This window comes from Pieris rapae, chromosome Z (genome assembly GCF_905147795.1).
Source record: "Pieris rapae chromosome Z, ilPieRapa1.1, whole genome shotgun sequence".
NCBI classification, from domain to species: Eukaryota; Metazoa; Arthropoda; class Insecta; order Lepidoptera; family Pieridae; genus Pieris; species Pieris rapae.
The window spans coordinates 833,275-846,130 of NC_059534.1; the positions used below are offsets into that span (position 1 = coordinate 833,275).

Sequence of the window (12,856 nt, forward strand, 5' to 3'; positions counted from 1 at the left end):
AGGGTTGTATGTAACTGTATAGTAATAATACTATACAATTACATACAACCCTCAATACAATTTTTCGTTTTTTTATGATATAACATAAGTTATATCATAAAAAAAACGAAAAATTTCGTCAAAAATATAAAAAAATTCGCACTTCGGTGGACGCACGATATCGCTTAGGGGTATGCAAAATAGATAATAGCCGATTTTCAGACCTACATATAAAATTTGCTATGCATATAAAATTTGATAAAAATCGGTCAAGCGGAGGAGTATACTAACTAATATTGTGACACGAGAATTTTATATATTATTACTTCAACAAATCATTTCTACGAAATAAATCCAGCAAAAATGGTATTCATATATGTAAAATTGGAAAATATGACAAATATGTTAGTTTTTTATTTCATTTAATCACATAAGACATTGAATGTCCATGGGCGGCGGTATCATTTAACATCAGGTGAACCTCCTGCCCGTTTGCCCCCTGTTCTATAAAAAAAGCGGGTTTAGGTCTGGGCTATAGATTTCTGTATCTGTTTCATTGTAAATCTAATAGGCAAGTAGGAGATCAGCTTCTTGTCTTTCTTCACCGTTTCCCTTAGGAATGACCAAAACGCGTGGTTCAGCGTGTGTGTCTACAGATATTGGCTAGAAGGTCGTTGTTGCGTTAGTCGCTTTTTTTTCAGATATTTCTACAGATTTTTCTTTTTGTTGAACATTTGAACGAGAGACTTCGTAAAGAGTGAAACAAAAGCCATATACATCTATAATTTTATTTCCAATAAACAATTATACCAATAATAATAATTTATTTATTGCAAGAATATGGTACAAAATGTTTAGGTGGTACAATCGTAAGTCGTTCGCATATTCTGCCACACACAGTGGCGCGCAAATTTATCTTAATTTACATTTTACATTATCAGTTAGAGACAATTATTATATTATCTGTATCATATATATCATACTTCATTAAATTTGTATAAATTACAATGTCTCACACAAATAATAATTTATTGAATAGTACATTTTTCCAAAAATAATGCACTAAGTCGCTTTTTAAAGACTCTAGTCGGAACGTCTTTTAATTCTTTCGGTAATCTATTGCAAACTTTAATTGCCATACAAAATTTCTCCCCATGTCTATTTCTTACTTCGACTTCTACATTAGATTTAAAAATATGTATATTTCTGTGTACGAATAGGGATATTTCTAAAATATGAATACACGGAAGAGATAAAATTTTAAGTTTTTTAAATACAATTTGCTTTAATACATTTCTTTTGGGCCTTAAATACCCTAATGCATAATATCGACAGTCCGTCAAGTTAGCTTGCTCTTCGTTGAATGTTGATTTAAACATTTACATACGATATGAGGAAGCAATGTATAATGGCAGCTTTACATGTCCAATGTTAGCAAATTGAATAAAACAAAATTATTAGAATTAAAGCTTACATAAACGGTGCATTTTAAGTTTGTACAATTTTGCAATAAAACATTTGACTATTTACAAACTTCTAACAAATGTATTCATTTTTATTCCTTGCAAATTGATTTATCGAACTTTATGATTGCTAGGTATATTAAAAGATATTATATCTAATATAATGTCAATATATTTATAACAGTACATAAGTAAGACTTACTCTTAAGGGCGATATTCGCTCGATGTATATTCGGCATGTCAGCAGTTCCACTCCACTCGGCTGTCGGTTTTTCGGCAAATCCCTTTGAATGTTACAGTAAAACCCATCACCACCTCTATGTCCGCCATTTTGAATCCGCTCTTAAAGTTAAATCTTTATTTCACAGTCTCACTATAACTCCTCGATGTCTCCTTAAAAAGAGCGTCCAAACTGCTCAACTGGCTCTTACTCAATTTGGCTCCCTTCATATCCAGCACTTTATGGAACTCCACCAGCGTGCTATCCGGCAACAATTGCAGGAACTGGGCCACAAAACCCTCCAAGTTATTATCCAACGGCGCCATGACCAGCTTCAGAATCATCTCGGCTTTCGTCATCAGTTTGATGACGACTTTCGTGTAGGTCGTCGGCGCTTGGCGTTTGACGTCCGAGCCGAGGGAGGGCAGTTCCAGGAGCACCGTCTTCAGCATGTGCGTGTCGAGCAGCAACTGCTCGGAGCCGACGGTGGAGATCGGCTTGCACTTGTAGATGTTCTGAATGAATTTCGGTATGAAGGAATTGGCGAATCTGATGCAGAACTGGGTGAAATACTTTCGGGACGAGGCGAGATTGTCTCTCAGGATCGGGATCGAGTTCTTCAAATGCATGATGGCCTGAGTGACGTACGAACTCTGGTCGCCGACCGTGTCGAAGTGGAGCCAGGATATTTTGGTCATGGAGGACAGGGCCGGCTCGCAGGCCAACTCCAGATCTTGGACTAGGATTTGAATGCAGGTGCTGATCATTTTGTGAAATAAATCCTGTTCCGGGCCCAAATCGATTTTATTGGACAGACTCGGGTGAATCTTTTCCTTCAACTTTTGCTCGAGATGAACAGTCGTCTCCAAACAGTACTCCGACGTTGTTATTACGCTTGTGATCTTCGAGATTTCCTGCTTCGTATATCTGGGAAGGGAAACGATCATGATCAAGTCTATGACGCTCCAATGTTTCCAGGATTTTGTTGACTAGCAATTGATCCCAGACCAAAGAGCTAGCAATGGTTTTGTATTTAACTGTTTTGAAGCCTACGTTAAAAAAACCTAGTTGATTTGACAAATTTGGCATTTCCCTAAGTAAATGCCAAAGTCGACTGACAGTTAAGAATTGAAAATTATTTTTTATTGCCTATGAGCTGTCTTTAACAAATAATAAATAATTTTGAAAATTACCTCACAGCACTCTCGTCCTTCAGAAATGTGTGTATGTTCGTGACAATATTGTTGACTGTGTTCGAATTATTCCTCGGTAATGCATTCTGGAGGACCGAGCCCGCGTACTCGCGGAGATATTTCCCGAACACGGCCGACAATTCTAGAAAGACATTTAGATCTGTATGATCTTTCCACCAGATAATAATAAAAACTTCGAAGTGTAGAAAATTTCTAGCATTTTTCTTTCTTTTATAAATTAACCTTTTTGTCTTTCATGCTGTTTTCATGAGACCTTAGTATTTAACTTGAAATACATCTGACACGTTAATGCCGGTGTCAGCTAAAGGAGTTACACAGCGCAAGCTATCAGCCATAATCATGCAATAAGGTCTACCTATATCTTACAGAAGAAAGTTTGTTAAGATATGTACATAAAAACCAATTAGCTGACCTATTTTAAATAAATAATTAAATTCGTATAAGCCAACCCTCGACTCACCTAACATCGGTTCCCTCGTAGACAGAGTGGCGCATTGTGCGAGGCATTTCTTATAAAAGAGAAAGAGATCCGCACAACTTGCCAACACTCCTCCCGATCCACTTCCCTCGCAGTCGCCAATTTCTATATTCTTAGCTTCCTACGAGTATAAATATGGGCTGAATTTAACTATACACTGTTAATATTATTAAAAAAACAATTCACTCTTGTTAAAGCGAATTTACCGTAAATTAATAAAATCAAACCATTAATGACAATTGACACAAATGGTTAAAGAAAAAGCTAAAGCCTGCAAATACAGGGGTCTAGGCTTTGAATATGAATTTGTCCCATTCGGTGTCGAGACCCTTGGTCCGTGGGGTCCTAGCGCATTAAGGCTTTTTAGGGAATTATCAAAAAGGTTAGTCGACATCACAGGAGAACGAAGAGCTGGCAGCTACCTCGGATAAAGAGAAATAGTCTAGCTATTCAAAGGGGAAACGCTGCTAGTATCTTCGGAACCTTGCCTAAAGGGACTCCTTTTAATAATATTTTTTAATAATTAAATTTTAAGTATAGTTATTAGGTATATTTTTATGTATTATGTTATTTGTTTTGAATAAAATATTGACACTAATAATGTCAGAAAGCTCGCTCATTGCCGAATTGATTCCGAAATACGTCAGTGGGTAGCCCATTTAGATGATATTTTCATAGGAAAATATTACCATAATTACTGAATTACCATTAATTTCCGTTGCGTAATATTACTGTACTATACATTGTTTATTTGCAAAGAAAGTCAGCCATAACAAAATAGGTATTAAGGTGTTATATATATATATATAACATATACATATATAACACCTTAATACCTATTTTGTTATGGCTGACTTTCTATACATATCCTAGAACAACAATATCTCAAACCTTTTTACCTTTCATTAAGACAATATTGGTAATCAATATTACCATCAAATAACTGTAATTATTCTAACATTACCATTTAATTACTGCTATTACATTACAAAAGTATAAGTACCTGAATAAACCGATCCATGAGCGACCGGAGATTATTATCAAGACTGCTTATGTAAAGGGAGAGATGCTCTTCAAAGCATCCTCCGACCACACCCACCCATGGACTCCTGTGTGACGTCACATCTTCGAGATTCTAAAATAGTTCACAATGCATTGTATTAAGTAAAACTCCACCTATGGGGTATTCAATTAGCAGTAATTGATGGCTTACCTCAATATAATCATCAAAGGAGATGACTTCCGAATTAGCTTCCGCTTCTGGTCCCAACTCTGTGCCTGAAGTTAGGAGAAAAATAATAAATCATCTTTCTTCTCTGTCTTGACGTATTAAGGCAATAAAAAGTATTTCGGTTCAAAGATACTTTATTTCTCAAAGAATTTTGTAAGTAAAAGTAAATGTGCAAGTTACTATGTACAGTAATAAGTATTGTTTGATGATTTGATTTTTTAAAAGAGTACCGAGAGTTTTTTACTCCGGCTTTTTCTCTCGGCCAACACCCTCTGTCTTTTTTGCCGATGAGTAGGAGTGCCAACAGATTCAAATCTAATGACGTGGAATAAGTGATCTTATATGTTTGAAAATGTTTATGTTTTGAAACTTGACGTAACATAAAATATTCACAATATAAGAAACTTGGATGGTTTTATAAGGACCGATGCACTTTTGCACATGCGAATTTAATACTCGCTCATATATATATACATTTTTTTTTTTCTTGCATCGCTCACATATGAAAAACATTTTGAGAAATCGGTCTCATACGTGTAAACCTTTAACCAATAAATTTATGTATTAGCTATTAACTCACCAATAAAACGTTTATGAAGTAATAATTCGAAATTGTGCGTCTGTTGTATCGCATAAAGCAATAATTTGCAGTCGATTTCATTCCTACGGGACGACATTAGGGAAGTTAGACTTTCCCGGGTTATCTAAAAAAATTAAACATCACTATAGAAGTGAATAATCCTATAGAGGGTAACGTAATAATATACACTTATGAACATCAAAAAAAGAAAAGAAATATTAAATGCTTCTAATTTTACATTTACTGCCAGTTCTCAAATCAAGGGCGTAGAACGGAAGAGAAGAACTGGCAATAAACTCTCCGTCACTCTTTTTTTTATTAACGTCAATAAAAGAAAAATTTACATTAAATGCTTCTCATCTTACATTTACTGCCAGTTCTCAAATCAAGGGCGTAGAACGGAAGAGAAGAACTGGCAATAAACTCTTCGCCACTCTTTTTAATCGCCAGTTTTTTTTTACACAACGCTTGTAAGGAGCTGCAACCACTACACCATGTTCCATATGACATCTTGAGTAATCAAGAATAATTTGATTTGTCCTCTATCAGGAGGCATATCATGGGTATACATTCTGGCACTTCATATGAATCCTCTTTCGTCCACCTACCATGCAAAAGTGATGAGCGATCCTCTCGCTGAGCCGCCATGCCGCTGGGAATATAGCACCTTTGGTCTGCTCGACGGCCAGCAGGTGCTTCTTGAGCCAGGAGTATCGCTTCGCTATTTGGGGCAACCACGCGCATTCTTGTTCAGGGGAAAACAGGTGTTCATACTCCTTAAATATATGTATCAAGTATATATCAGAGTTTTTTATAGAACAGGGGGCAAACGGGCAGGAGGCTCATCTGATGTTAAGTGATACCGCCGCCCATAGACACTCAATGCCAGAGGGCTACGCTCTTTTCTTGAAGGACCCTAAGTCGAATTGGTTCGGAAATACTTCAGTCGGCAGCTGGTTCCACAAAGTGGTGGTGAGCGGCAAAAACTGCCTGGAAAAATTGTGGAACGGCGGACGTTTGAAGAGTTGCCAGCGCTCTGGCATTCAGTGTCCACGGGCGATGGGTATTATTGAACCAATTCAACTAAGGGCCCTGAAGAAAAGAGAGTACCATATCTTAAAAGGCCTTCTGGGGTGGTGTTGGAGTCTTCATGGACATGGTGTCCATGTCCGGTGTCACATAACATCGCGTGAGCCACCTGCCCGTCTGTTACATTAAAACGGTCGCTACTCACCTGTAATTCCAGTCCTATGAACCATTTGAGCAGATCTTGCCGCACTTTGGGCTCCAACGCATCGACGACTCCGCAGGCCTCACTCAATGTACGTTGGGAAATGGTGCTTTTACTTCCACCTGAACAGTTCATCCATTACCATTAAGGATACAGCATCGGTACTATGCAACTTCGACTGATTAATTGATACATAGATGATATATAGTTTTATAAAAGAAAACTAAGTACATTTAGTGTCCACAGGCGATGGGTATATTTGAACCAATTCAACTAAGGGCCCTCAAGAAAAGAGCGTACCAATTCTTAAAAGGCCGGCAACGCACTCGCGAGCCCTCTGGCATTGAGAGTGTCCATGGGCGGCGGTATCACTTAACATCAGGTGAGCCTCCTGCCCGTTTGCCCCCTATTCTATAATAAAAAAAAAGCTAATTCATGTTAAACTCTAGGGGCGCATAACTAACTATGACATGAGGACACATTATAGAATCCATTCCATCCAACTTTCTTTCCGCCAAGTGCCACCAGACCACCTGACATCTTTTCTGGGCTAAAAGTGTTCCTAAATAAGTTTATAGACTTGGGGTAACCATCTACCAAATAGATTACATAACCAACGGTGTTAACTCATCCAAAGACCAAAATTAAAGCACTTACCAGTGAAGGCCTGTCTAAAATCCGCCAATATTTGTTCAGCGAGATTCGCACGAATCGAGTGCACTTCTTCTCTTAGAGCGTTCAATTCGCGAATATCGCGATAATTCTCTAAATGTTGGAGCACCTGAAAAATGAAGCCATCATGCATCAGCCAATGAACTCGCAACTCATCTCTTCTACCGTTACCGGATTATTGATTCCCTACTTAAAGGACCTTCTCACCTGGTCACATAATAATGCCCATATCAATATTATACACTACTTGATTTCTTGAAGCTTGTACGTCTGCTAGAAGTGCCTTATCCAGAACGAAAACAGTCGAACTGCTTTGAATTCACATTGCCGTGTCACCAAATAATAATTCCCCTCAAGCGGGACAATCCATTCATTAATTTATTAAAAAAGAAAATGCACCAAAAACTTTAGTTATATAAAATGAGCCTTTGACCCACGACCTTCAGGCTGATCACCTACTTCCCTTTAAGAAAATAAGTACTACTTCCCTTAACTACTTCCCTTTAAGTAAATACGTACGTATAGTCTATACGCTGCGTAAATTTTGGTAAGAATCTGCAAAGCTTTTTAGGCTGCTGCTGCAGGTGGAACCGCAGAGCACATCTATGAACTACTAAAAATGAAACACAAACCTCCATAATGGCTTGCAACGGCAAGACGAGTTCTTTATACTGTCGATTCTGTGCCAATGTCCTCAAAGATGCGGCTCCACCGGCCAACATATGAAGATGGTTCAGCGCCGTGATGGCTGCCGTCAAATTCCACTTCGCACAATCCAATTGCTTTATTTCAGATGTGATCTCGCGAACCATACCTTCACTGCGTTCTGATTTCTTGTTTATATCCGCTACCTAAGATATGAACCAACTTTCATGGGCGTTCTAGGCATAACGTGTTGCTATGTGACAGAAGTACACCCATGTATGAGGAAGCCTAATAGTTCCAAAATGGTTAGAAAAGGTGGCAGAAAGCTTAGGTGTGGATTCAAAAATTGCATGAATAATTGCCTATTTAGAATTAGTACGCTATTTTCTTCAAAGCCCCTAAGTCGAATTGGTTACGAAATACATGGCAGAAATGTAACCTAATCAGCATGTGAATGACAAACCCCAAAAACACAATGTATTTAGAGGATCAATGTGAACAGACAATTCAACAACTTCCAGAAAGAAATGAAAATGAAACAGTTTTGCACGACAGCAGATGGTTTAGTATCATTTGGAATATAGTCTACATGTCAGTGATATGAAGTAGAGGTGAAATAAAAACAAAACCAATATCTCTTCTTCTTACCTGTAATGACAACTCCGAGATGCACTTCTGGGCTTCCAGCAGTGCCTGATGGCCGGCTTTCCTTTGATCGTGTTGAGCCTGTACCAACCTCCGGATGTCATGTTGAACAGCTGCTAAACGGAATTCACATCTAGAGGCTGCCGCCTCAACCCCTGATAGTGACTGTTCCGTTGGAAACACTCGATTGATATAGGCTACTGCATCAAACTGAAATTACAACAATTAACTTTTAATAGAATCATTTGATTCTTATGATATTGCGCTGATTTTTTGAAAGATTCTCTCGATTTAGAAGATTAGATTTTCCTTGTACTGTTACAAAAATATGCATATTACACCTTTACCACTGCAGTATAATCAAATGTCGTAACGATTATTCTATGGTGTACCTAGATAATACTGAAAACGTTTAGAAAATGAAAAGCGGCTTTTTTAAAAATAATAATTTAAAATTAATTAATATTAAAAGAAACTAAGGAGAAATTACTTCAAGTTAATTTGCCAACTATGTAAGTCCAAGTTTAACGGTGTCTGAATACAAAAACCTATGTGAGCTATGGATTTTGCCATATGGGAGAAATAATTTTGAATAAACTTAGATAAAGGTACAGAAACAGATCTACAAGTACAAAAACAGATCAGCCACAAATGTTAGAGAACCAGTTTGACTAAAATAATAATTATGTTAATACAGTCAACTCTCGTTAATTCTAAAATTGTGGGACTCATTGATTCAAAACTTGTGGAACTCAATAAGGATTATCAAGTGTTAAAATATTAAATTGTTTGAAATATTTGGGAGAAATAATAATAATAAATAACACTGAATAATATTAAGTATATCAATTATTATTTATTAACTATTATTTTATAACAATGTGAAAACTTTAGACATGCATGTATTCATAAAGTGAATTAATTAATCTTTCAAAAGAACTGTGTAATACTGGTTTGCTTCAAAGCACATTGCTGCTTAACAATACCTTTTTTTAAGAGAAAAAGTGCCTGAAATGGCAGAAATTTTGTAAATGAAATGAGGATCTTGCTTTGTTAACTGACACCTCTGCCAAAGGATCTCATGTATCATTCTCATCTCAATCATAAGAAAATCAAAGGCTCATGAATGTGATTACAAGTTTAAATTTGTTGTAAAATGTACTTACAATCTTTAACCCTTTGATTTGTTAAGTGTTGAGGGACACCAATGAGTTCGAATTCAAGAGTTGTTTTGTTATATATAATCAATACAATGAACTTCATCTTGTATTCAATAAATATACAAAAATACACAAAATATTTAAAATCACTTAAACTTACTTCGTCGCTGTCAAAATGTTCACTTCCGCCCATTAATTCCTCAATTCTACTCATCACTGAGGAGGGAAAGTGTAATTGAACCTCGGGACCACTATCTTTTTCGTCCAACGCTTCATTTGTATCCATTCTATTGACTGTTAGAGCAAATGTTCATCGAAAACACAAAAATCCAATGGTCATTACAAAACAAAAACCGAAATTTTTTTTCCCTTTCTTGGCCTGCACGGTTTGTGCGTCAACCATGTACTAAAGTTAGGAAGTGCATTATTATTTATTAGATTTATTTGTACGGAATTTGGAAAAGGATCAGATAAATTTTATTATAAGTACGTATATTCATAAAACATAGGTTATAATTTTATATTGTTATGAGAAATGAAACTAGCTAAAATTCTTTAAACATCAATATTTATATAGATAAAAGGAAACCGACATTATTAAAATATAATACATGTCATCTTAATATCAAAGCTTGTCAGTTGCTAAGTGTCAGTTATCATCTGTTAGGTGTCAATAAATTGCCTAATTTAATATAATTTACACATTCGTTTCAAACAATGCTTAAAATTATATAACGTATATCTAAATCAAAATCAATGTAAAAACTGAAATAAAGAAAGACCTACAAGTAGACGAAACCTCTACTTCTTCGCCAAAATAATGGAATCCATTGTAGCGTTTCGTAGATACGAAGTAAAATGTACATACTATATGGTGTAGTATTTTCTATACGATTTTGATGTATGTGGCAATATAAATACAGGACACTTAGAAAAAAAGACTCAGAACAGACTTTTAAGCAGAGTGAGCATGTATTTTTTCCTATGAGCGTTCCTATAAGAATATAAATTAATTACCGTTGTTTGTGAAGTAATATATCAATTTAACAAAGATAAAAATGGGTTGTGATTTATAAAAATATAGAACATCCCATACCATTAATAATCTGAGCATCCAGTGCAGAATTCTTGATGCCATACTGACGGAGTTTCCCTGATTTAATATTTTGTTAATACTAATAATACGATAGAGTACACAATAATATCAACAATGCAATATGAGATAATATTAATACGATAGTGTATTATCCCCGCAAATTGTTAATGCGCCTGGCCGCCATTTTGGTGACGTATTTTGTTGCCATTGACATTAGACACTGTACCGTTAGCATTATTCTGGCTGATGCGAATTGCGACGGACTAGTACCTACGCGTTTTGGTTTGATTGTTATCTTGTTGTTCTTTTCTTTGTTGTTATTTGTTATCAGTATTAAGTTGTAGCGTATCGTAGATACGCACTAAAAATGTACATACTGTTTGGTGTAGTATTTTCTATACGATTTTGATGTATGTGTCAACATAAATACAGGACACTAAGAAAAGAATAAAACAGACGTCACTCAGAACAGACTTTTAAGATGAGTGAGCATGTATTTTTTCCTGTGAACTTTTCTATAAGAATATAAATTAATTACCGTTGTTTGTTAAGTAAATTGATATATTTACTTAACAAAGATAAAAATGGGTTGTGATTTATAAAAATATAGAACACCCATAAATGGTGACCCCGACGTGATAGGATCCCATAAATGGTGACCCCGACGTGATAGGATCCCATAAAGTTTTGTTATATTGTTATAGTTTTGTTTCAATGAGTAAGAAAATATTTAGATTAGATTGTATGAGTGGAATTGAAGAATTAGGCTAGATTTTTATTAAATTGAATCAAAATCTTAATTATTTAATATTATTAATATATTGACATTAGACACTGTACCGTTAGCATTATTCTGGCTGATGCGAATTGCGACGGACTAGTACCTACGCGTTTTGGTTTGATTGTTATCTTGTTGTTCTTTTCTTTGTTGTTATTTGTTATCAGTATTAAGTTGTAGCGTATCGTAGATACGCACTAAAAATGTACATACTGTTTGGTGTAGTATTTTCTATACGATTTTGATGTATGTGTCAACATAAATACAGGACACTAAGAAAAGAATAAAACAGACGTCACTCAGAACAGACTTTTAAGATGAGTGAGCATGTATTTTTTCCTGTGAACTTTTCTATAAGAATATAAATTAATTACCGTTGTTTGTTAAGTAAATTGATATATTTACTTAACAAAGATAAAAATGGGTTGTGATTTATAAAAATATAGAACACCCATAAATGGTGACCCCGACGTGATAGGATCCCATAAATGGTGACCCCGACGTGATAGGATCCCATAAAGTTTTGTTATATTGTTATAGTTTTGTTTCAATGAGTAAGAAAATATTTAGATTAGATTGTATGAGTGGAATTGAAGAATTAGGCTAGATTTTTATTAAATTGAATCAAAATCTTAATTATTTAATATTATTAATATATTACTTATAAGTCTCTTCTAATAAATATTGAAAATCACACGAACATTTTTCATTTCTTAGATAGATACCTATTTCCAAGGTGTGAGATTAATTAAATGTCATCAAATATCAGTTTTTTTCCTAAAATGTAATCTTACAATGAATGTCATTTCAAATCTGTCAAACTTAATAATTAACCTATTAAATTTACAATTGCATTTCTTTTTTTGCAAGCTGTACTTTTCTATTCCGAATGAAGTCACGTGGTTCTTAAGTTCATGCGCATTAGCAATTTGCGAGGATAGTACACAATAATACAGTAGAACCTCGTTAAGTAAAAAACCTCCAAATCTCGAAAAAATGTTTTGTTCCCTTCCCTTCAAACACCAAAACCGCCATTTCTGGAAATCTTGATCCTCTGTTAGTCGAAATAATCACCGGGTCCCTCCAAGCCATTTTGGTACATATTTTCACTGTATAACTCAAAAAATTAAATTTGACCTCTGTATCTCGAACATAGCAACGTTTTATTTTACAACCTTTACAACTTGATCATTTGGACTTTATTACCTCTATTGTTCGAAGAAAAATAAGTTAACCGACTTTAAGAACTTGCCGACAATGAGAGTACACTATTGTTTCTTAGAAAACATTTTAGGAGTATACGATAATAAATTTATGACTCACGTAAACACGTGTTTGCTTGCTTGGTGTCAGGTGTAATAAACCTCCATAAATTGAAAACTCTATAACTCGAAACTTTGGCATCTCCCTTGATGTTCGACTTATAGAGTACTGTACTAATTTTATTTTATGAAATATATTTAT

At 35.3% G+C, this 12,856-nt stretch overlaps 1 protein-coding gene across 1 annotated transcript; it reads right to left on the reverse strand.

The window, feature by feature from the left end:
• Nucleotides 1-949: 949 nt before the first annotated feature.
• LOC110993414 (vacuolar protein sorting-associated protein 53 homolog) lies at nucleotides 950-10,033 on the reverse strand. Its single transcript, XM_045634179.1, has 12 exons — nucleotides 9,679-10,033; nucleotides 8,362-8,568; nucleotides 7,701-7,919; nucleotides 7,054-7,177; nucleotides 6,400-6,518; nucleotides 5,774-5,941; nucleotides 5,166-5,289; nucleotides 4,568-4,632; nucleotides 4,358-4,489; nucleotides 3,337-3,475; nucleotides 2,856-2,997; nucleotides 950-2,589 (listed from the first exon to the last, which is right to left on the reverse strand). Exons 1-12 carry the CDS (start codon nucleotides 9,802-9,804, stop codon nucleotides 1,800-1,802), a joined length of 2,355 nt encoding a protein of 784 aa, XP_045490135.1. The 5' UTR covers nucleotides 9,805-10,033; the 3' UTR covers nucleotides 950-1,799.
• Between the last annotated feature and the right edge of the window lie 2,823 nt (nucleotides 10,034-12,856).

Excerpts from the sequence above, each read along its gene's own strand:
- LOC110993414 (XM_045634179.1), bottom strand. The coding sequence starts at position 9,804 with ATGGATACAAATGAAGCGTTGGACGAAAAAGATAGTGGTCCCGAGGTT. Across the intron at positions 7,178-7,700 it reads CGTTGCAAGCCATTATGGAG|GTGCTCCAACATTTAGAGAA; the intron begins GTTTGTGTTTCA and ends TTCATTTTTCAG. Across the intron at positions 6,519-7,053 it reads TTTTAGACAGGCCTTCACTG|GTGGAAGTAAAAGCACCATT; the intron begins GTAAGTGCTTTA and ends TGAACTGTTCAG.